The sequence below is a fragment of the Oculina patagonica genome, chromosome 3 (assembly GCF_052425735.1).
Source record: "Oculina patagonica isolate OP01 chromosome 3, crgOcupat, whole genome shotgun sequence".
NCBI lineage: Eukaryota > Metazoa > Cnidaria > Anthozoa > Scleractinia > Oculinidae > Oculina > Oculina patagonica.
Genome location: NC_135760.1, coordinates 28320782 through 28343321, shown reverse-complemented (window position 1 = coordinate 28343321; position 22540 = coordinate 28320782). Strand labels below are relative to the sequence as shown.

At 38.5% G+C, this 22540-nt stretch overlaps 2 protein-coding genes across 2 annotated transcripts in view; one reads left to right on the top strand and one right to left on the bottom strand.

Moving 5' to 3' along the window:
* LOC144647380 (uncharacterized) overlaps window positions 1-4247 on the bottom strand; it is a 308906-nt gene extending 304659 nt beyond the window's left edge. The window contains exon 1 of the mRNA XM_078507185.1: window positions 1658-4247. Within this exon, the coding sequence (XP_078363311.1) occupies window positions 2011-3378 (1368 nt within the window). The 5' untranslated portion in view covers window positions 3379-4247 and the 3' untranslated portion in view covers window positions 1658-2010. The remainder of the gene's footprint in view (window positions 1-1657) is intronic.
* LOC144647372 (NADPH--cytochrome P450 reductase-like) overlaps window positions 1-22540 on the top strand; it is a 73759-nt gene that overhangs the window by 21334 nt on the left and 29885 nt on the right. The window contains exon 6 of the mRNA XM_078507175.1: window positions 18739-18825. Within this exon, the coding sequence (XP_078363301.1) occupies window positions 18739-18825 (87 nt within the window). The remainder of the gene's footprint in view (window positions 1-18738; window positions 18826-22540) is intronic.

The following is a 22540-nucleotide window of genomic DNA, read 5'->3' as shown; positions in this document are numbered from 1 at the left end:
AAATTGCAAGGCATCCCTTTCTTCTTCTTTAATTCGTACTTGTAAGAAAGCCTTCTGCAGATCTCCTGCTAGCAATACAGGGTAGAAACGAACTCTGATTAAAACGTTCCATAATAGGTTCTGCAAGCGTGGTCCTGGGTGAAGGCAGTCGTTTAAAGATGGCTGACTGGGATTTTCTTTGGCGGAGGCATCATAGACGATCCTTAACTTGGTAGTTTCCGCGTTTTTTCGAACTACTGCTCTATGGGCTATGTAAAATTCAGTCCCTTTGGGTTCGGCCGGAGCTGGTTCGACAATTCCTTCTTCTTTCTGTTCCTAAATAATGGCGTCATACTGGTCATAGGTATTGGTGTGATCGAGTTTTCTTACGAGCTGCTGAAGTCTTTAAATACTTCCAGACTTGTTTGTGGGCAACTGTGGATGACTTCCTTTCCAGGGGAGACCCGTTTGATAGTATCCGTCGGGATGACGTATCAACTGTTCCTTGAACTCAGAGTAGACCACATCCTGGTCGTTTGCTGAGGCGTCGGCGAGGCCAAGGACGTCTAAACGGCAGAGCTGTCCACGCTGGTTGTCTGGATAAGAAACGTGTTACTGGCTTCATGTTCGTGCCCTAGTGATATGATTGTCCAGCCGAGTGTTGTCTTCTCCGCCACAGGTTGACCTGATAAAGCTCGTGTTTTAATTCCATTGATCTTGACTAAAACTAGACTGTCCACAGCCTCTCAATTTTTCTCTCTCGATTTTTCAACGCCAAAAAGGAAACGAAGCGAGCGCAAAAGGGCAAACGAAGCAAGCGTGAGCACGCAGGGGGGGGGGGGGGGCGAGCGAGCGAAAGAAAAATAGAGAGGCTGTAGACATCTTTGAATAAAAGTAGAAGTATTACACTCCTCCCCTTGTCATCGCCTTGTAATTTACAACTCCGCCTCTTGACCTTTCAATTAAATCGGACCAATTAAATTTGAGCGGTAAAGTGCTTGTTTAATTGACTACAAGTGTCAGTTTACAAAACAACTACACGAGTGGTGACAACAACGTCTGAGACGACTTCTTCAACCCCCAAAAACCTGCAAAAAGCGGCAGGAAGCCGAAATCAAGCGTTCCCTTCGATTTTTGCAGAATATGCGGGTGATTATTCTCGATTCGCTTGGAAACCTTTGGCAAGACATCGTACATCTCTACGGAAAATTCATTTGTCGAGCCAAAATGCGAAGGTGTTTTACAGCGAAAGTTGGCAGACGTCTTGATCGATTTGGGAATTGCAAGAAGACGAATTTCGTTCAAGTAGAGTGTGTTCATCTTGTGCATCTAAAGCTATGCTAGACTTGCAGCAAGCAAAGTTGAATTTATAAAGAATCTCCTACATCAAGGCAAGTTGATCGTGACGAGCGATTCAAAAGAATGTCACGTTCGCCTCACACGTCTTCGGCGAGGCAAAGTTGTGCCGGCCAAGTGATTCAATTTGATTATTCATGATGCCTTTTAGCGGCGAAACAACAAGAACACCAATATTCCCATGTTCTTGCAGTTGTTTCGCCGTAGCATACAGCTGGTAGATAAGGCTTTTCCCGAAGCCAGTCAGAAAAATTCCATTTACGTTCTTCGAACAAAAAAGGTGGCGAACAGCCTCTTTCTGCTTGTCTTTGAGCGACGAAACGTTTGGAAATTTCTCCAGTGAGCGTTCCAATAATCAATCTATCTCAAATCACAGCATGTCAACAATGATGACAACTCGAGCAAACCGCAAGACGCCGCCTGCAAGCAATCACGATCAGTCGTTGTCAAGGCGATGACACTTTTGCCGCCTTTCAACCAATGGGAATTTTCCGTTTCTGGAGAAACGGGAAATTCAATATTTCCAAAGATGTCTACAGCCCCTCTATCTTTTTCGCTCCCCGCCCCCCACCCCCTTGCTTCTTCCATTTTGCGCCGGCGTCCAGTTCTATCGCCATTCTCACCGCGCGCTCATCAATCGAAAAAACAAGAAAAAAATAGAGGGCTGTGGACAGTCTAGACTAAAACCACAGGGTACACCACTTCTGTTTTGTCATGTTGATGGGCCGTAAATAATCCTTCAGACCTTTGATCCTGTTGATCGCTGTCACAAATTGACGTGTGATGCTTCTTTCTGCATTTCTGACACACCATCTTGCTCTGACAATATTCAGCTTTGTGGGGGCCGGTGCAATTGAAACACAATCTCTTCTGAAGTAGGATAGACCGTCGTTTAGCCACGTCAACAATGCTAGGGCAGTTAAAGGCTCGATGCTCTGTCGCGTCGCAGTACATGCAAGATGGCTTGTGGGCACCATTCTTGTGTTGGGTGTTGAACACCCGAAATGGGGGCTTATCTCTCTTCCTGTCATCACGGCGGTTCCTGTCATCTTGCTGATTTCTATCATCTTGTTTACTGATCGGATTTCTCCGCGTCCAAAGGCGCAACGCTTCTGTCAGCTTGTCGAAGGTCCAGTTTTCCCACGATGGGTCTGTTCGCACCAAGTCCCCTCTAATCACTGGCAACTTGTCCAAAGTCATCGCAACATAACCGTTAACTTGTTCTAGTTTGCCAATTGTCTGTAAAGACTGCACTGCGAAAGTCAATTTATCGGAAAATTCGTGATTTCGGTATGCATTCTGGTTAGGTATGATAGGAAGGTCAAAAATCTGCTGGGCATAGGTTGTGATTATCTCTGAATCCTTACCATACTTGTCCAACAGTATTGACTTGGCTCTGTTGTAACCTTTGTGTGAAAATGGTAGCCCTTCTATCTGTTTTTTCACCTTCGAGTCAAGGAAAGACTTCAAGTAGGCAAACTTCGTCACGCCCGGCATGGTCGCTTTGTCAATGATTTCCACGAATTGGTTCCAGAACCTGGGCCAATCTTCATAAGTGCCATTGAATCGAGCTGTTTGAAGCTTGGGTAGCTTTGCTGCTTGCTCTTGGCCTGATCCCTCATCTGTAGGCTTGTTTTTTATTTGCGCTGCTTCGGCTTGTTCTTTTGCTATTTGAAGCTCGGCTTGGTACTTCAATTTTGCTTCGAACAACTTCTTCTCGAATTCCAAATCCTTTTCTTGTTTCTTCAGCTCCATTTTCTGGTGAAATTCCTCTAAGGTGGTTTTCAGATGCCTGACGCTCTCGTCAGCAGGGAAGATCTTGGCATCAACACTTGCATTCCACTGGTTAAGTTCTTCTGGGTCCACTTTATCGGCGATTTTTTGTTCTTCAACAGTTCGTTTTAATTTGTTGGCTTCCATTGTTAAGGCTTTTATGGCAGAGAGATGCCTCTCTATCGCAGCTTCATTGTTTGATTCCACTATCAAACCGCTTCTGTTCACTGTCAACTTCAGCTGTTCTAGCTTGGTTTCTAAAGCTTCCATTATCGCGGTAAATTTCCTTGTTTTAGATCGGTTAGGCGGTCCCGTCGGAGGTGCCAGGTGTGGGAAACGCTAGCAAGGCAGGGTAGCAGGATTTCCCACGAATCTCACAAAAAGGCAAACAATTCAGTGCAAGAAATGATACTCACAGGTTTACGTCGTTTATTGGCTTGAAGTCGCGGTCACTTTCACAATCACGGAATTCTCAGGTCAAAAAGGCGTAACTGATCAAAGACTCAACTCAACTCAACAGGTCAAGAGATGAACTCAACTCGAAACACTAACTGTTTTCTTCTTATACAAGCATTACGTGCAGACGGGCTTATTATGAATTTCCGGCCTTGACACATATCTTTATTGGTTCGTCCTACAAAACACTCATTGGCATTACATAATCTGATACCCCACGTGGGAGACCTAAATAAAACATCCACTCAAGTAAAGTTACGCAATCACTAGTCCTAGTCTTTGACACAGGGAAGACATGAGTTTTCCGATGTTTTGCAAGAAGTGAATTTAAAAATCCATTCCAAGCACTGTCTATGCTGTCATTTGTTTATAACATAGAGGGCAAAATTACTGAATTCTGATTGGCTGAGACAGTGGACATTTTTTTCGACTTTTTTGCTTGTTTACAAGCAAAATGAAGGAGAATAGCAGTTATGTGGGGGAAAATGTGGAACCACATTCTTGTTTACTCTCAAGGGACTGTTTTAATTTCTCAAGGGAATATTTTAATTTTTCAAGGGATTACTTTCCGCTGTGGGTGATCACTTGCGATCTCGTGGAAAAAACGTGACTTGTCACATTTACAAACGTTCTATTAACAATTTTTAAAGTGACATGTCAGCTTTCTTATCTCAACGCACGCGTGTCTGGAAGGCGTTCTATAAAAAGCGTCACACAAGCAATGGATTGTGTAACTAACGCTAAAACACGAATAAATAATCACAAGGAATTCGAAAACTTTTGGTCGCTGAGTTGAACACCGAAAGCTGTATGCATGATTTCAGCGTGGATATTCTCGGAAAATATTGGAGGGATGAAACTAAAATTCGGCGAAGAGATAGAGCAACAACTCACCGATCGACAGCTATTGTCAGACAGGCGAGATTTTCGGTATTCTGGCGTTTATTCCGGTTTGAAGTGGAGGAGGTTGCTGCTGGCGGCCGCCGACTTGCAAGCCTTGTCTCCTCTTTCTCTCTTACCGGCCTTCGGCCGGCTTATTCAGAACATAGGCACGCTAAGCGTGCAGGAGTTATTTTTTCAATTTATGGGGTGGCTTGGGGTGAAACTGGGTGATTGTCCTGTTGGGATGGTTTATGCCATGGGTTGAGCTATTTGTGTATGGCGCCCCACGGAGTCACTTTTTGCACAAAGTTTGCTTGCAAACAAAATAATTTTCACATGCATTTTGATACATCAGAACTGTTTTAATTAATAGGGAAATTTTCATCATTTAATTAAAAAACAAAACTAAATCAATTGTCAAAATGTCACAAAATGGCACGTTCTTATTCTGTTTAAAGTGGTTATTTTGTTGCTAGCTTTGCAGCAACCGTAACGGGTTACTTTTGTTTGTTACGGAATACTTTTGGCTTTTTGCCAAACACTGTAACATGATACCGTTGTTTTTCTCACTTTTGTAACATGATACCTTTGTTTGTTTTTTAAACGAACGTAACACGATACCCTTGTTTTTCTCGAAAAAGCCACGTCTCCATATAGACATTGAACGAAAAGTACTATAATAAACGAAGTAATAAACGAATCAAATAAAAAAACCACTCTCTTCGGAAAAGTTCTTTAAAGCGCAGTACACCTGGAGTATTTGTTTCCTGTCAAAACTGTTCAACAAAGATTTTCGTTCATTCACAACATAAATTCTATTCAACAAACAAGAACTAATTAACCGGGCGGGGAGACTGGGCCGGCCCGGTTCATAAATCGCCCGGAATTTTTTCGTCGTAGTAGTAGTAGTCTTGTCGGTAAATCGTTCCAGACCCGCTCGGTCACTTTCTTTGCCAGGATTCAAATCACGCACCCTTGATGTTTACTCGGCAGAAGCTATTAAATCACTCTCCTATTTTAAATTTTATCTAATACCCTCAATTCTCTTAAGCGTGAAATATATATTTTTGTGTTATTCAAGCGTTTGAGTACTGGTTTGCGAAACCGGTGATTTTTTTGACACGTCCAAGCAATTATTATTTTTTTTTTGAAAACTGCTACGTCAGTCACGCAATGATTTTGCAGCAAGCTTCACGCATAACTGCTTTTAAAAAAAGGGCTGGTAGCCAGAGAATTTTTGAGCCGGAATACTTTGAAGATGCTCTTCATTTAATAGAAAAAATTGTGTCCATTTTCATCCGTGTACAGTTGAGCCGGCAAAGTCGCGTATCAGAGACGATTGAATGTTTGCACAGCGAAATAATCTTATTTTTGTTCTTGATGTAAAAGCTTTACTTACACACTTCCCAAGACTTCAGTCAACAAAATAGTAATGTATAGTATTTCTACGAACTATGATGGTATGTGTGAAGGTATCCGCAAAGCCAGCAAGTAAAACAAATGGTCTGCAAAATGAAAATGAAATCTTGGCGCGGGTAATTTAATACATGTAATTAAATTCTACCACGGCATGCAAAATTTCACGTTTTTGAAATTTTCTAAATCTTTTTGCCTTTTAAAATGTTTCTTGACCCCATCTTGAATAAAAATTCATCTAAAACGTTTTCATGTTCTTTTTTATTTTTTCACATTTGTATTTAATAGTTGCCTTTTTGGGCTTTTGAAACGAACACGGCATCTATTTATAGATTGAGGCACCATGTTGATGTTTACATATTTGCGTTATTTGTCGTAGTAGTTCACTCGGCCGCTTTCTTGGCCAGGATTCAGATCCCGCACTTTTGATATTTACTCAGCAGGAGCAATTAAAATTTTATCTAATACCCCGATTTCTGTTAAACGTGAAAGATATATTTTTGTGTTTTTATTCAAGCGTTCAACTCAAGCGAGTACTGGAGTCCGAAACCGGTGATTGTTTCGACAGGTCGCTGAGGTCGATGTTTTTGCAGCAAGCTCCTGCATTTAAAAACGGCTCCAGACTCTACTTTGAAGATGCTTTTCATTTAGCAAGAATTGTGTCCATTTTGTCTATTTCCATCCGTGTACAGTTGGGCCGACAAAGTCGTGTGTCACAGACGAATTGAATGTTTCCAAACAACCTTATTTTGTTCTTGATGTAAAAACTTTACTTGCACGCTTTTCAAGAACTCACAAAACAAAATGGAAATGCAAAGTAATAATATAATAATTTCTTCAAACTAGAATGGAATGTAAATCGGTAAAGCCATCGTGTGAAATTATAGACGGCAAAAATGAAAACTTGCCCTTCGGCGCGTATAATTAATTAAATTTTATCACGGCATCAGTATTTTCACTGCTTTTAAGGATTCAAAATTTTTAATGCAATTCAAATGTTTCTTCGCCTCATCTTGAATCTTTTTTTTTCACATTTAGTTAAGATTTTAAGCAGCATCTGTTATCTAATACATGTGGTCTAATGCATGCCCTTTTTTAGTCTTTTTATTTTCTTTTGTAATTTTGTTTAGAAATTTTTCTGTTATTCTTGATATTTGACTCGTTTTATTCGTTTTTTTTTTATTATTTATGTTACTCGTTTTATTCGAGCAGGAGCCAATACTGTAATTTTCTGGTTACTCCGCTCTTTTTAGCGAGGAATATAAAATATATATTTTTTGTTTTTCATTCAAGGGTTTTGAGTTTCATTCTCAAACTCATTAATAATTCATGACGTTATAAGCCAACCAGAGCGCCCCATTCGGGTCAGGTGGATGAGTTGGAAACTCAATGAAACACCAGTTGAAAATCACTAGTGTTTCATCACGTTTTCATCACTAGTGTTTCATCACGTTTTCATCACTAGTGAAAAAATTGTTCTTAATCTGCATATTCATATATTACTCAAACACAGCTTTACATGAATCATTAATTTTTAATAAACAATGACCAGGAAAAACATTTCAAATTACAAACTGACAAGCCTAAGTCATTTGAAATTAAAGTTTACAGTACATTTCTTAAAGTCGCCAAAACAGACTGGCATAGTATCCATATCCACATTCTGAGAAACTTAAGCGGCGTAAGCGGCGTAAGCGGCTGAACTTAACGGCTTAACGGCTTAGCGGCTTAACGTAAGCGGCTGAACTTTGTGCAATTCATACTCTTTAAAAACTCCACCAACCTCGAGTATTGGAACATTGACACTTCGCACTCGTTGCCAATCCTCAAAAATCCCTATTGCCCACTTATTTTTATATCTGGTAGACTTCGGTACTGCTCTCTCTACGCAAAGTTCTTCTTCCTCGATTGTTTTCGGGGAGCGAAACCTTCCTTCGGCCATGGCAAAAACAATATGTAAATCCCTTCAAGTTCACAACGCTTTTAGAATACAAATTTGGTGCAACGCGAAACTATTGGATAATTAAAAACAAAAGCTCACAAATACAATGAATGCCGACTGAATACAACAAATCACACATACAAGGCATTTTAAAGAAAAATGGGAAAAAATACGACACTGCATAATTTTGTATTGTTTCTTTAGAGAAGTCATTTCAAAAACTCGTGCATCATGTTTCATCACGATTTCCAAACACTCGAAAACAGATGAAAGCACTCGGCCGAAGCGGCCTCGTGCTTTCATCTGTTTTCTCGTGTTTGGAAATCGTGATGAAACACTCGCACTCGTTTTTGAAATAGTACGTCGGAACCGAACGGCGATGGAGAAATGACCTGCAATGAATCACGCAATCAAGAACTTGCGTTTGCGTGACTGCTTCCCAAAATTGACGTGAAGAGCTTGCATGTTTGAAAGCTGAAAAGCTTTCTTATCTTGTTCTTATTCCCATTTTTTGGTGTGGTACATTTCTAAAAATGTTTACATGTAAAAACACGTCTTAGTTTTTAACGAAATTGTTTGTTTGTTTCGGTCGGAGATCATTTGTACTGCCATTTAACTGGTTTGAGTTCATTTATTCAAGATTGCACACAAAACGTTTTCAATACCTAGGTTATTCAGTATTCGGAAGAAAAATAAAAATTTGAAGGCCTAAGCAGGAATTTGTCCAAGCATGGACAAGCAATCCACAGACTTGCGTGTTACTCAATATAAATTAAATGGTATTTAAAAGTTTTTGCTGTACTTGTCTAATAAAGTAGTTAAACATCAACCGCCCGGTTTTAAGCATTAAGCTTTAGGCGTCTTGTTGAGTTATCAAGTTGTCACGAAATGGCACGCTCTTATTCTGTTTTTGCTATCGATCGTAGTTGCTTTTAACAGTAAAGTCACTTGTACCGGTTCAATGTTTGAATGAAATGTTAAATGTTAAATGTTTGAACGAAATGTTTTACAGTTGATAAATAAATAAAATTGGAAATTGGAAACTTTGTTATGAAGTTGCCAATTACGGTGCGAGTTTGCGAATCAAATTGCAAACATCGATACAAATTTCCCGACTTCGGCCCGACTGAACTTTCCAAGTTTGGTAGTTGAGGAAAAACAAGACATGTTGCTCGAAAGTCATGGCGATTTCTGAACTCAAAGATTTTAGAACTTGTCAAGGAAAGTAGCTTGAAGTGCATCAGCGATCACGCAAGTGATTTGCCGATAAATAAATATCATGAATGTAGAAATTTGGTGTTGAAAATTTTAACTTTTTTGTATGAAAACACATATTTAACGATTTCTGTGAGGCATAATCTTCACTGTCTTCAATTTCAAGTCTTCTGCGTTTGTAAACCGGATGAAACTGGATGGTTTACCAATATGTAAAATTGATTTAAATCGAAGCCGACGCGACGCGACGCGACAGGGAAGACTAATTTGTTCGAGACAACATGTTTACAGCTCGCTGAACATAAAAGTTTTTTATTTTTATGACATTTGTTTCCAACAGTTTAGCGTAGCAAAGCCCTTTTTGATAACATAACTACAGAAGGATTTAATAAATTCGGGTCGAAGTTGGGAACTTTGTATCGAAGCTCACAATTTGATTCGCAAAATACGAATACGTTTCAAATCCATGATAATTCACAACTCACCAATTAATCTTTCAACGAAAACGAACTGCGACACGCTGCGACACATAATTTCGTCAGATTACTTCGCCTTTATAAACTGCAATTTGATTGGTTCTGATAGTACCTGAAATCTGATTGGTGTGACAAACAAACATACTTCACTGACCCACTGACCCACTGACCCACTGAGTCACTTATTTTGCTCCCAGCTGTAGCAAAATACTCTCAGATATCCATCAGAACTGCATTGTGTCAAATACTAACTTGTGTTACTTCCCAATCACATGCAAATCTTGTACTGGAAGTAAAGCTGATTGACGTCAATCATTTCTGACATTTTTTTTTTTCGAAACTGAAAAGTACACTGCACATCCTGGGTAAGAATGCATCCTGGCAGGTGACCCAAATGTGCCTTGATCAGTTAGAATTGGAGAATCACTAGCCTTTAAATCTTGAACTGTATTTAGAAATCAAAAGGGCCTTTTCTATAGATTGGAAGGCATTCCAACAAATATTTTTATTCAATGCAAGTAATGTGACAGATTTACACAAGTATATCTCTTTAAAACAGATGAAAGAAAAATCATCTTATTTGATTTGTTTTGTAGTTTTGTTCAAAACAAATTCTCAAATTCTTCGATTTTCATTTCACTGGTTTTCTTATCTGGTTGGGCGTGTTGTATGTATCAAGAATCGCGCTTTTCGTGCAGTAAGCATTTCCCTTCGCAAAATTTTTTCTGTGCCTCATTAAATATTCATCAATCAATCGATTCGTGCGAACCAAAACCTCACAAGTTTATCTTGTTTTTGCGGGATTTTGTAGATGTGTGATGATGTAAGGAGTGGAGATAGAAGTGAGAGCAAGCGCCGGCGTCACTTAACTGAAAGCAAAACTAGTATAAAGTGAAAACACCAGCAAACGTATTCAATCAATCAGTCTATCACCCAACAATCAGTCTAAATGTCGTAAAAAATGTTGTGGTTATTCATCGTGGTAGAGTACAATAATAAAAAAGTATTTTTCGTTTGTCTCACGACGTAGTCACATGTGATGGAGATCACGACGTTTCAACTGCACACTGCTAGTCTTCATCAGGCGAAAAGGTGGACTGGTTGTGCGTGAACTTATAAAGCACGCTGCCGCGCTGTGATTGGTTTGTTTTCAACAGCTGTGATTGGTGCATTTCGATCCTCGCTGTTTCTGTGTCCTGTTGTTCCCTCAGCGGCCACTTTCACCTCAAATTACAGCTAACGGTAACATATTAAAATAGTCTTGCCTGAAACAACAAAAAGCAGCTAACCCCAAGCAGACTGCAGTGAAAGCTAGCTGCCTGCAAACTGGCGTGAAAGCTTACTGCACGAAAAGCGCGATTTAGGTGTTAAGGCTGACTCTGATCCTAAACTTAGCTTGAAATGCTAATTGTAACCCTAACCTTTATCATTGGGTATAGCTTTTTAACCCTAAATTTGAAATGAAACCCCAGCATCAAACTTTAACCCTAACCCTTGGGGTTAGGGTTAAGCTTTTGTGTTAGGGCTAGGCCTGTAATCCCAAAACTTTAGCTGGTTTCATTGTTTTGAGGAACAAAAGGTTTCCTTTGTTTATTGTTTGTGAAAGAAAAGTCCTAAAGATGCCGCCAGCAAAAAACCTTGTCTTTTGCATGTGTTATTTTTCAAAAACGGACGAAAGACCAGCGAAATGAAACACAGGACAGTGTTAAGCACATGTAAACAAACCTGCATGCGCAATTTGGAGCTGTTTCGATAATGTTCGAATTAGCCAGAAATTCTAGGGGCTGTTCTTGTCCAGACCTCTTCGATTTTGTTTGCAGATTTTAGATTTGTAAATGGCAGAATTGGTGAGAATAGACCCCGGATTTGAAACATATTTTTTGTCGCGCTCGCCTGCTTACAACGCACACGCCACTAGCAAAAGGCTCAAAACTAAATTGTTATTCAAGCATTCATTTTGGATGGGCTAGTTTTGCTGACCATAGTAGAAATTGCATAATTTATAGCATTTGCATAAAGCACATTTGAAGAATTATGTTTTTATTGTGATGTTAATACTGTGCCCGGTATATTTACAAAGAGTTGTAAAAATGGCAATTAGGAATCTTCTTCAGAGTGTGTTGTGCGTCTTGTCTTAAAGAGTTTGTGACAGGGGAACTTCCTAAATATCGCTTGAGACTCTGTGGTGCCAACTGCAAACCGCAATTAATTTAATTAGTCTCTTTAGAGTCTTGCTTGATTCGATAGATAGATAGATAGTTTATTGATATTTTTACATGACAGTCTAAAACTGAATTGCGTAAAAATTTACAAAGAGAGATTCACTGATTTTGAATTAACTCGGGCAAGTAGCATTTATGCTTATACCTTTAATACACCACATTTAGACATTTATTAATAACTGGTATGGGTATTGGCTTTAAAGTGGTTTTGCTGTTAAAATCAACTACGATCAATAGTGGCAACAAGCTAGAATAAGACTAGAGCATGTCATTCCATGACAGTTTGATAACTAAATTAGTTCTTTTTCCTGTTTGTTGAATGAAAATTTACGTTTACAATAGGAAACAAATACTCCAAGTGTACCAATTACTCAATGGAGACATGTCGTTTTCAAGAAAAACAAAAGTACAGGTGTATCATGTTACAAAAGTGAGATAAACAAAAGTGTCATGTTAAATGTGTTTAAAGAAACCCAAAGGTATTGTTTTACAGTGTTTGACAAAAACACAGAAGTATCACACTAAAGTTGTAAAAAAGCTAGCAACAAAATAAGCGCTAACAGAATAGGAATGTGCTATTTTGTTCTAAAAATGATGAAAATTTGCTATTGAATGAAAGGTGTCTAGAAAACGAAGACCCCCGAAGACCGAAGACCTCAAAAACGAAGACCCCTAGAAAATGAAGACCTCAAAAACGAAGACCCCTAGAAAACGAAGACCTCGAAAACGAAGACCCCTAGAAAACGAAGACCTCGAAAACGAAGACCCCTAGAAAACGAAGACCTCGAAAACGAAGACCCCCTAGAAAACGAAAACCTTGAAAACGAAGACCCCCTAGAAAACGAAGACCTCGAAAAGAAAGACCCCCTAGACAATTTTTTAAGAAATTCTAGTGAGCAGCACACAGCAACAGATCCGACCGGTTTCGTCTGATCAAACAGACTTCATCAGGGAGTTTGAACATAAGATTAAATTGGGGAGATACGTTCGAGACCACGAAGCTGAATCGCCAGTCTGGACGACGTCTGTTTTGGGCTATTCCCGATCAAAAATACTTTTAAGAGATCGTGATTCACATAATCCAGACTGACGAAAGGTGGACGCCTTGCAATGATTGGGGCAATTACGTTCAAAGAGCTAAACAAGTCAACAGTTGAAAATGGGTCTGCTTTCTGACAGTCCTGAGCTTGGGTAAGAAAAAAAGGTTTAAATTTGAGTCAATCGCAAATGCTGAATTGTTTTCATCTAAAGGAATAGTATAAGCATCGTTAATATGAATAATTTTAATGGTTTGGGCGACGGTCTACCTGCCCTATGTTATTTCCTTTTTTTTAATAATTTGTAGCTTATGTTTTCCTGCATGATACCACAGTCACGTTAAGGTTACGTTTTGTTACTTGAAAAGATATAATTAGTGCAGTAAATTAAATTCAAAAAGTGAATTGTAATGATCTGTTAATTAGACTCAGTTATTATTGATATTACTATTATTATTGTTGTTATTATTAATAGTAAAAAACGATTTTTTTCCCTTCGATGGGAAAGTAATTTTCTAAAACAGGAAATGACTTAAAATGTAATGATCCGTTAATTATTCTCAGTGATTAAATGGTTTAAATAAAGAAAGGTAAAGTACACTTTGTAATGTTTTATTTTCCTTTATGCTATACACCTTTAGAACAAAAACGAATGCATCACGTAAAAGTACTTTCCACTCGGAACAAAAAAGACTTTGGATTTCTAATTTATTTCGACTCGCACACCTTTCGTTTTCCAGGGGTCTTCGTTTTCGTTGAAAGCCGGAAGATAAACAAACGCGAACGAGACGCGCGCACAATTCAGCTATGGGAAGTTCTTTCGCTCTTCTGATCAGTGCTGTTGTTCATTGCAGTGGTATTGTTCCCCCCCCCCCACTCCCAGATATGAGCTATATTGGTATGTGCCGCTGTGTCTGGAGAGTTTGGTCTAGAATAGGGTATCATTTGCCGGGAAACTGATCAGTGGTATGAAGAATTAGAAACTCAGAAGAGAAGAGGCTTTCCTGAACGTAAAAAAATATCATCTCGGCAACATTGTTGAAAGGTGGTTAGTGTTATAGCGTTTATAGTTCTAAAAAATAGCAACACACACACACACACACACCCTCAACCTGGCTTTGTATAGGTGGCACAGGGCCTCTTTAGATGTGGTCATCACGGAAGTGTTACCTTGTGATCTTTGACACGAAGGAACATTTTGATCCAAAATAATACCACTGCGAAAATTGGCGTGTGGTTTGGAACCGACTAAGGCACATACAGAGAGAATAACTTCCGGTTGCTGTATCGTGCGTACGTGTCGCTTATGTATTTTCAACGCATTTCGTTTCTTGTGTTGTTGTTTTCGTGTTATCTTTCGTGGAAGCAGATAACATCACCGATGTTTTATTTGTGTTGTGCCCGTTTATCAGGTAAATGTTTCCGCCATCTTGGAAATTTGAAGGTAAGTCAGCCTATGGGGAATTTTTGTTGTTTTCTAGGGAGTCTTTGTTTTCTAGAAGGTCTTCGTTTTCTAGGTCTTCGTTTTCTAGGGGGTCTGCGTTTTCTAGGGGGTCTTCGTTTTCGAGGTCTTTGTTTTCTAGGGGTCTTCATTTTCGAGGTCTTCGTTTTCTAGGGGTCTTCCTTTTCGAGGTCTTCGGTCTTCAGGGGTCTTCGTTTTATAGACACCCATTGAATGAAGCACAGAAGCATTTTTCCAAAAAATGCCTCTTAGACGTCATAAGGGGCATCGTAAGTCAGTGATGCACCATGCACAAATAGCTCAACCCATGAAATAAACCATCCTAACAGGACTAACACCACTAAGGTGCAGGATTGCGGTTTATCGAAATATCATGATAGAATATTATTAGTTTGATAATTGATATTTTGATATCTCAGTGATATTTTGGTGATAACTGCATGATAATATCAAAAAATATTTTTCCGTTTTAAATATCAAAAATATCATTATCATATCGTATTTACATGATAGTTGCTAGAATAATTTTTGTTATCAAATTTTCAAATTATCATTATCAAGGTATCATTATCATGTTAGAATCATATCATGTATCATTATCATTTTCCAATCTCACTCAAGTAATAACAGACACAATGATATTATGATATATCATGATAATACCAAAATTGTCCACAAATCTACATAATTACATTGCTATTTATTCTTTATAGATACCGCAAGATTAACTTTTGTAACACCAGATTTCGGCTTTTTAAACTAGCTCTTTGGCCTTTTAATGGCTGTCATTCACAAACCAAAAAATATTTCGTTTGTACTGCGTTATTTTTCTTGAAACTTTCAAATACGGCTTATTTAGTATGCGGATAAGATTTACGTATTGGGATTGTCTGGGGTTAATGTAAGTTATCGTTTAAAATTAGGGTTAGAGTTTAGCTCTAGGCAATGTTATTATTCAGGGTTAGCGTTTGGGTAAGTTTAGGGTTTAGGTTAGGGTTAGGTTAGGTTAGGTTAAATTAAATTAGGGTTAATTGACAGGGTTAGGGTTAGAGATAGAGTTAGGGTTAGGGATAGGGTTGATTGAGAAGTATTCGGAGTATATCAGGATTTATCACTGTATCAAAGTGAAGACAAGAAATAGGAGCCAAAATAAATATTCTGATAATATCATGATTTATCACTGTATCAATAGAAGGAGAAGTCAAGTTACTTCATTAAATATTCTGATAATTACATGATTTATCACTCTATCACTGGGACAAGAAGAAATGCTACTTAATTAAATATTCTGATAATATCATGATATATCACCATATCACTGGGAGGAGAAGAAAAACCACTTAATTATATATTCTGATAATAAACAAAGAAAAATGTAAATGGTTTCACACAATCGTACGAGTGCTCGATGCAAATACATGCAGAGCGGGATACTATAATTAAAAGATTGAGACTGCACGGACAGTTACTTAAAGTTTCACGCACAAGGCGATCATCAGACTGTGCCGTTAATAGCAGTTGAAAGAAAATTTAAACTACATTCATGGAGGGCGGTTTGAGCGATCCTGCTTTTGATTGGCTGCATAAAACTTGTTTTCGTGCCTGCACTTGGTGATTAATTCAGATCTCTTATTGAGGAGAGTAGATCTGTCAGCGGATAGAATGCAGAGCTTCTCTGTCAGACACAAATTGCAGCGAGACGGGTTTCCCCTGTAAGAGCTTGCTCGCGTGACAATTGACCACTTGATTGAGAAATCGGTGTTTTTGTCTCTTTGGTCACAGATGTACTTTGATAGGACAGTGTCGTGGGAATGTTTACGATGCTTGAAAGAGACCTTGTGGTTGTTATATCTAGTTTTGAAGCTGTGCTCCGTCATGCCAATATAGACCTTCACATTATTCCTACTAAATACACTTTTGTCCAAGTCTCAGGTCAGTATATTGTTCCGTACTCGAGTTATCCGTCAAAATGTTTGACGCAAATTTAGAGAGCACAGTATGGAAACTCCATGCTGGAGTCCAACTGGTTGGGCTCCAACATGGCCGCCGGAAATCAATGAAAACATCTGGCATTAAATTTTGCGACAAAAAGCGGTCAGATCACCCTAATGAACAAGTAAACATTCACATAAACACTTAAACACAACTGTTCAGATTGGTAAAAATCGCAACACATTTTTGCAAGAAAATGTTACAGCCTTCTGGCAGCCATCTTGGATCTCGTGTGGCGTGAAACTCCGAAATTCAAAATGCTCTATCTTAAAGACGGCAATTCCTATCGAACTAAAAACCTTCAAAATGATATATATTCAGACGGTTTAATAGCCAGTGAAGGATAAAAACTCAGGGGTCTTGCAATTCTGGATTTAAGAATTTTGATGACGTCACTTAATTAGAATAAAGAGAGCATATTAAATAATAGGAATTAAATTAAAAATTTCTAAAATTGCGCTTTGAAATGGAAGATTTGATTCATTTATTAAGGACAGTGCATTTCAAAGAGATAATTATAAACTAATAATGAGATGATATTTCTGCGGCTGGGACTTTATTTGTACCATGTACTATGACTTAGACCGTCATGAGCCTCACTCAAAAGTCAGTACCTATACTTTCATGGAACAAATAAGAAAAAGCATAAGTGTATCTCGGATAGATTCAAGTTTCATTGTTCAATCATCACTATCTGAATCGCTGATATCATCTTCCTCCCTCTGTATCCCATGTGGATTGCAACATGTTTCCTCTGCCATGCAACTGCAAGCCTCTGTGCAGGAAAGACTGACAGTTGCAAAATTACAGTTAGTTTGACATTCCGACCTCTTGCACGCACAGGTTGTCAACTCCAGAAGGCTGCTGGGTACAGGATCCTTCGTCATCAGCTTTCTGAAGTCTTGAGAGGCCCAGAAAATGTCCTTGATCAAGTACATGATTTGTATTCAAAACACACTTATGATTGTATCACGACACAGTCTTCGCGGCCTTGAAAGATGAATTTCTTCACACCAGCAAGGTTTTAGCAGTCTGTACTTGCCCCAGAGAAGAAATTTTAGTGTTTAGCATATTAACAAACAGGACCTTGGAAGTTTGTGATACGTTGCGTGGCACAAAAGACTCTGGCTTTAAATTGGTCATTAATGGCAACTTTCCCTTTTGAAGTCAAGCAGATGGTACGGAAAGCGCAATGGGACTATAATTTATGTATGACACTGGATTGCACAATTTTGCAGATTTGTGTTGACGACTACAAAGCCCATTTTATAACTCCTGCCCAGCAGGGCCTGCGCCAGAGTAATGATTTAGCATTTGATTGTAGATGTCAATATACATTCTGCACTAAAAAATCATTTCATGCCTGAGACTAATTATAATTCACTCATTCTTGTTAGTCTAAAGCTGCATTCACAATAGGCCAAAACATGATTAGTCTCAAAAAAAATTACGAATGAAAAAAGTTGACACTGGCTAAAAATATTGTTTTTGGACGTTTCGGCCACTACTGTTGCCTTCTTCAGCAAGATAAAAATGCAAATGTTCAACGGCGTCCTGTTAAAATATGTAACGAATGTGTGAAAACTAAATGAACTTTCCGAGTGCAACAAAAGTCTCTAGAGCATTCTTAATGAGTCTATAAATTCTTAATGCTATTGTAAACATTTGGTAGCGCTATGTACGTGTTCGTTTATAGCGTTCCTATCTCGCACAGAATGCCAAGCTTCAAGAATTAGTCGTTTTTCCACACCGTTGACCTGTCAAAGAATATCGCCATGAAAGTTTACTATGGCGGCTACAAGCCCATAGCATTGCAATGCAAAAACAAACTCCACAAAATAAAAATCTTCTGTTACCAACTGAAGGCGCAAATTCTGACAATACTGTCTTGCCAAACACTTGAAAGCCCTAGTGCTTCATTGAAGGGCTTGAAAATAAACAGAAAGACAAAGATTTAATGGGAACTTTATTGTAATTTCGAGCTATATTTTTACACTTAAATAATTAAAGTGTAAAGATTTATGCAAGAACTGTGAAACCGCATAAATTACACACCAGACATGAAACATGACTGTTTGAAACTGACACCTAATGTGAACAATGCAATAACAAGCATGTTTAGGTGAAGCATGTTTCATTGAAACATGTTTATTCTAAACATGTTTCAGGTCAGGTTAAATGTGAATGCAGCTTAACATGTCCAGCTTAAAGACTTAAAATAATGTTACAAATCAACATCAAAGTTTTTACTTGCAATGTTGAATGTGGTGCATCCATCAACAAAAACCAACACTTCCAAATTCCAATTCAATTGGGAATACACTGCCCCACAAGCTTATAACTTTTATCCTCACTGTGTCTAAATAAAGGTAATTTAACTGTTCTGGATGACTGGTTTTATTTCTCTCTTATTGTACAGGTTCTACCTCACTGACGTGGTCCCTTGAGCAATTTCTTCTTTTCAGATCTCTCATATTTAAAACAGACTTTTATTTCGCCTGGAATAATGTTTTACATTTTATTCCTGCAGTTTGGAAGAGGACTTTGTAAGATGGAGAGAGGCATTTTGGCCTGCAGTGCTAAGCAAATATAACATTGATGTCCGAGAAATCAAGAGGCAAGTTCTTATAACCAGCAATTTTATTTACGTTGTAAACATCGTAATTACACTGTCTTATAATTCACCTAGAGCTGTAACATTAAAGTGCCTATGAAATGAAACTTTTGACCCCCTTTTTATTAGAGAAAATGAAAGTACATGTTCCACTGATTCCTAATTTCCAATTTAAGCTACAGTACATGTATATTGAGGTGCGTGGTCTACTAGTTTTCTTGCCCTAAAGTCGGCAAGCTAAAAAGGGTGACATCCGGTGCGTGGCCAAAACATGCAAATTAGATCTCCTGACATCATAAGGTGTGTAGACATGTCAAAAGCGTCGCGCACAAATGACGTCACCAAAATTGAGACCCCCCACTTGACTCAGACAAACTACAAGAGCGATATGAAGAAATTATGTCGCTCTCGAGCACTTCGCTTCGGTCTTTGGCCGTTCTTACGCAAGATGATGGCGTTCCTGGCTCGAAATTTGAAAGTGAAGCAGAGAACTACACTGTGGATCAGTTAAAACGATGGCTGAAGTGCAGAGGGCTAAAATTAAGCGGAAAACGACAACCCTTCGTGATGACCAAATTGTGAAACATGTTACGGAATATATAAAGGCTGGACTACTATCGAGCCGTAAAAATCGTATTACTAAACACTAATCACGAACCTAGCGTCAAATTTAGAATTGACCGAAAATAGCTATTTTGATCGGCTCGAAATAATTCTTATCAGCAAAAATGTAGCTGAACGGTATAGCAGTCATTTGCATTATGACAGTTGTCGGCGTTTGTCGCCCGAAAGATAACACATTTCCCGCAAATAAAAGCCAAAAATTCCTGAACCTTCTGTGAAACTTTTATTCGATCTTAATAAACGTTCGCCATGTTAAAAAACAGACTTTTAATCCATTCGTTTTCATGACTACACATTACAAGAAAGCATGACAAACGTGACCATCGCGACCTTTATTTACAACCTGGCGCGCCGGGCGGCGTACATTCATGCACTATAATAAAGATAAGAAATCCTCGGCGGCAGAGAGATTTCGCTTTCTTCATTTTCGGATGACTAAAGCGAGAGCAGTGCTTGTACAGGCGTCTTTATTTTTTATTTTTGATGTTACTTTCATTCACGTTTTGCATTTTTGATTCATGTTCAAAAATAAATTCTTGCGACACGACAAGTTTCGATTCAAAAGCAGGCATCACATTTATCCCTCACACAAACCTGGGTCGACTTATCATGACTTATACCTGTTTTGCAATCAATGTTTATTTGCCCCATTCAATATTTTTACAATATTTTTACCTCAGTACCGTTTCGCAAAGTACCATTTCGTAAAGTACCGTTTCGTTTCGCAATTCGTACCGTAAGCCGAATGGAATGAAGACTTTCTTCCCCGATTCCTCCAGCTCTAAGAGCGATTTTGGCCAATGTTCAGGATACCTTGAGTCGGTTTTGCACTCACCATGACAGCTGTGCTTTGTACTAACCATTCTTGACCCTTTGAGAAAGCATACACTCCGATTTACCTAACTTTTCACATGTTTTCTTCACGTATTGACGCTCTCTCGCATACAATCGCTTATGGCCGACTGCAATGTTTGTCTGAGTCACGCGGGGGGTCTCATGAGACCAAATCTATTTTTGGGGTTTTTTTGGTTTTTTTTTTTTTGTTTTTGTTTTTTTTTTTGTTTTTTTATTAAAAGGAAAATTTTCTTCAAAAAAAACTTTTCCCCTTTAAAAAACTCTCCATACAAATAACCAAAATAGACATAAAAAATAGTCGTAGTCTCATAGAGACCTTTGATTATAATTTGTGCGCGACGCTATTACATTGCAGCGAAGAGGAGAATAACAGTGCTTGTTGATTGTTTTTTTAACTGTGGATATCATGGCTTAAAGAAGCTGTACAGGAATATCAACATTGCTTAGGAGAAAACTTCCAGAACTTCTTCATCAGAAGGCTGTACAGTTTGTATGGTTGAAGAAACCACATGGAAAATTATGATTTTTCCCCTTTTATTAAGCGTGACGACTGTGATGACTGATAAAGTGTACTTTTCCCCCGAATAACTCTGAAAGATAACAACTAAGTTAGTGCTTTATATACTTTAAATTGAACAACTTTTAATATCACTTTATTGAAGATACCTTGGCCCATAGTAGATGCTTGTTATTAGTTTTGCTGCAAAGAAGTAATCTAATGCTGGAAACAGAGCTTATTTTCTTACTTTCGTAGTCTTGCATCAGAGGGTTTTCAGTGTAATCCGCACGCATATATAGTATACAGGAAAAATCTTGATTTGACCAAAGCGGGCGTGCAAAATAGTATCAGGAGGTGTGATAAATGCCTGAAAGTGGGTAACGGGAGGTGTGATAAATGCCTGCAAGTGGGTAACGGGAGGTGTGATAAATGCCTGTAAGGTGATTGGTCAGTGATGACAGCCCATCAGTGTATAACATGTGCACACTCAACAACAATTCTTTAAGGTTACTGTAGACCTTTCAGAGGCCAAAGTTTGCGAAAAAAATTTCTTTGCTCATTCTAAAGCTAAAACACTGATTTATAGTTTTTTAAAAAAATTAATGTAAAATTGTTAAATGATCGTGAAATATAGAGGAAAAACTTCCTTTGAGAAGAGTTAATAAATAGCTAAAGGTGTTATAATCCTAATAAAACATGGGGCGCCCCATACAATTTTCACAGTAAACTTCATCCAGTGACTTGAATTACACAGATTTGTATGTTTTATTTGCATCGAAAGAGCTATGCTGTTTAGCATGGGTTAGGCCATAAGGATCAGTAAATTTTAATGCAAGAGTCTGTAAAAAATTGATGTGAGTTCGTCGAAAAGAGAGAAGACATCTTAGATGAAACATTGTAAGAAAACTAGGCCGAAAACGAAAGAGGGAGACTCGTTGAAAACCAGAAGCAATTTCATGTTTAGTCGGAGCTCAAGAACAAATTGAACAATAACACTCCAAGAATAGTTTTTCTGGGTGAATTCATCCATGCTACGACACTTTGTTTGGGATCGCTAGGCAGCCGATTTTGGCTGCTATTTTCGCCGCTGGTTTCCTGTCATTTCTTTAACGCTTGCTTGTGCTTCGTTTTCCTTTTGTTTTCCAGTGTTAGAATCCTTTCTGGTTGTCCTTACTTTCCATTACTAGCTTCTAGTACTCTATGTATTCGGGCCAAATATAAATTTCTGAGCAGTGTTATGTCTTCTTGGGTCACCATACAAATCAATTTGACCGTGATTTGAGTGCGAAATAATGTTTTCAGTGAATTTCAAAGGCTATTTTGGCGAGGATCTAGGAGTCTCTTGGGGACACAAGCTTGTGTTTCCTTGGTCGGTGGCATGACCGCATTGACAACCACTTTGATGAGGTGTGATAAGCTTGTAAACCTTTAGGAGCAAAAATGTCGGGCTTATTTTTGCGAGGATTCCACTGCTTTAAGCGAATTAATAGGGTATTAGATTTGACAGATTTTTATGAAACTTGGCCAAAATGTTCCTTGGTTATTAACACGCCAAAGGATGTGAGGCTTTTATGATATTTCAAATATTTCGCCTTTTACGCCTAGTTATGTGACAAAGATCGGCAAATTTTCTATTCGCTGAGTTTGCAATCGATTTTCTCAGCAACCAATAGGAATATCCCAAAAGTCTCACACACTTTTGTAGTCCATTTCTTGCTGATTGACACTGCAGTTTGTTTG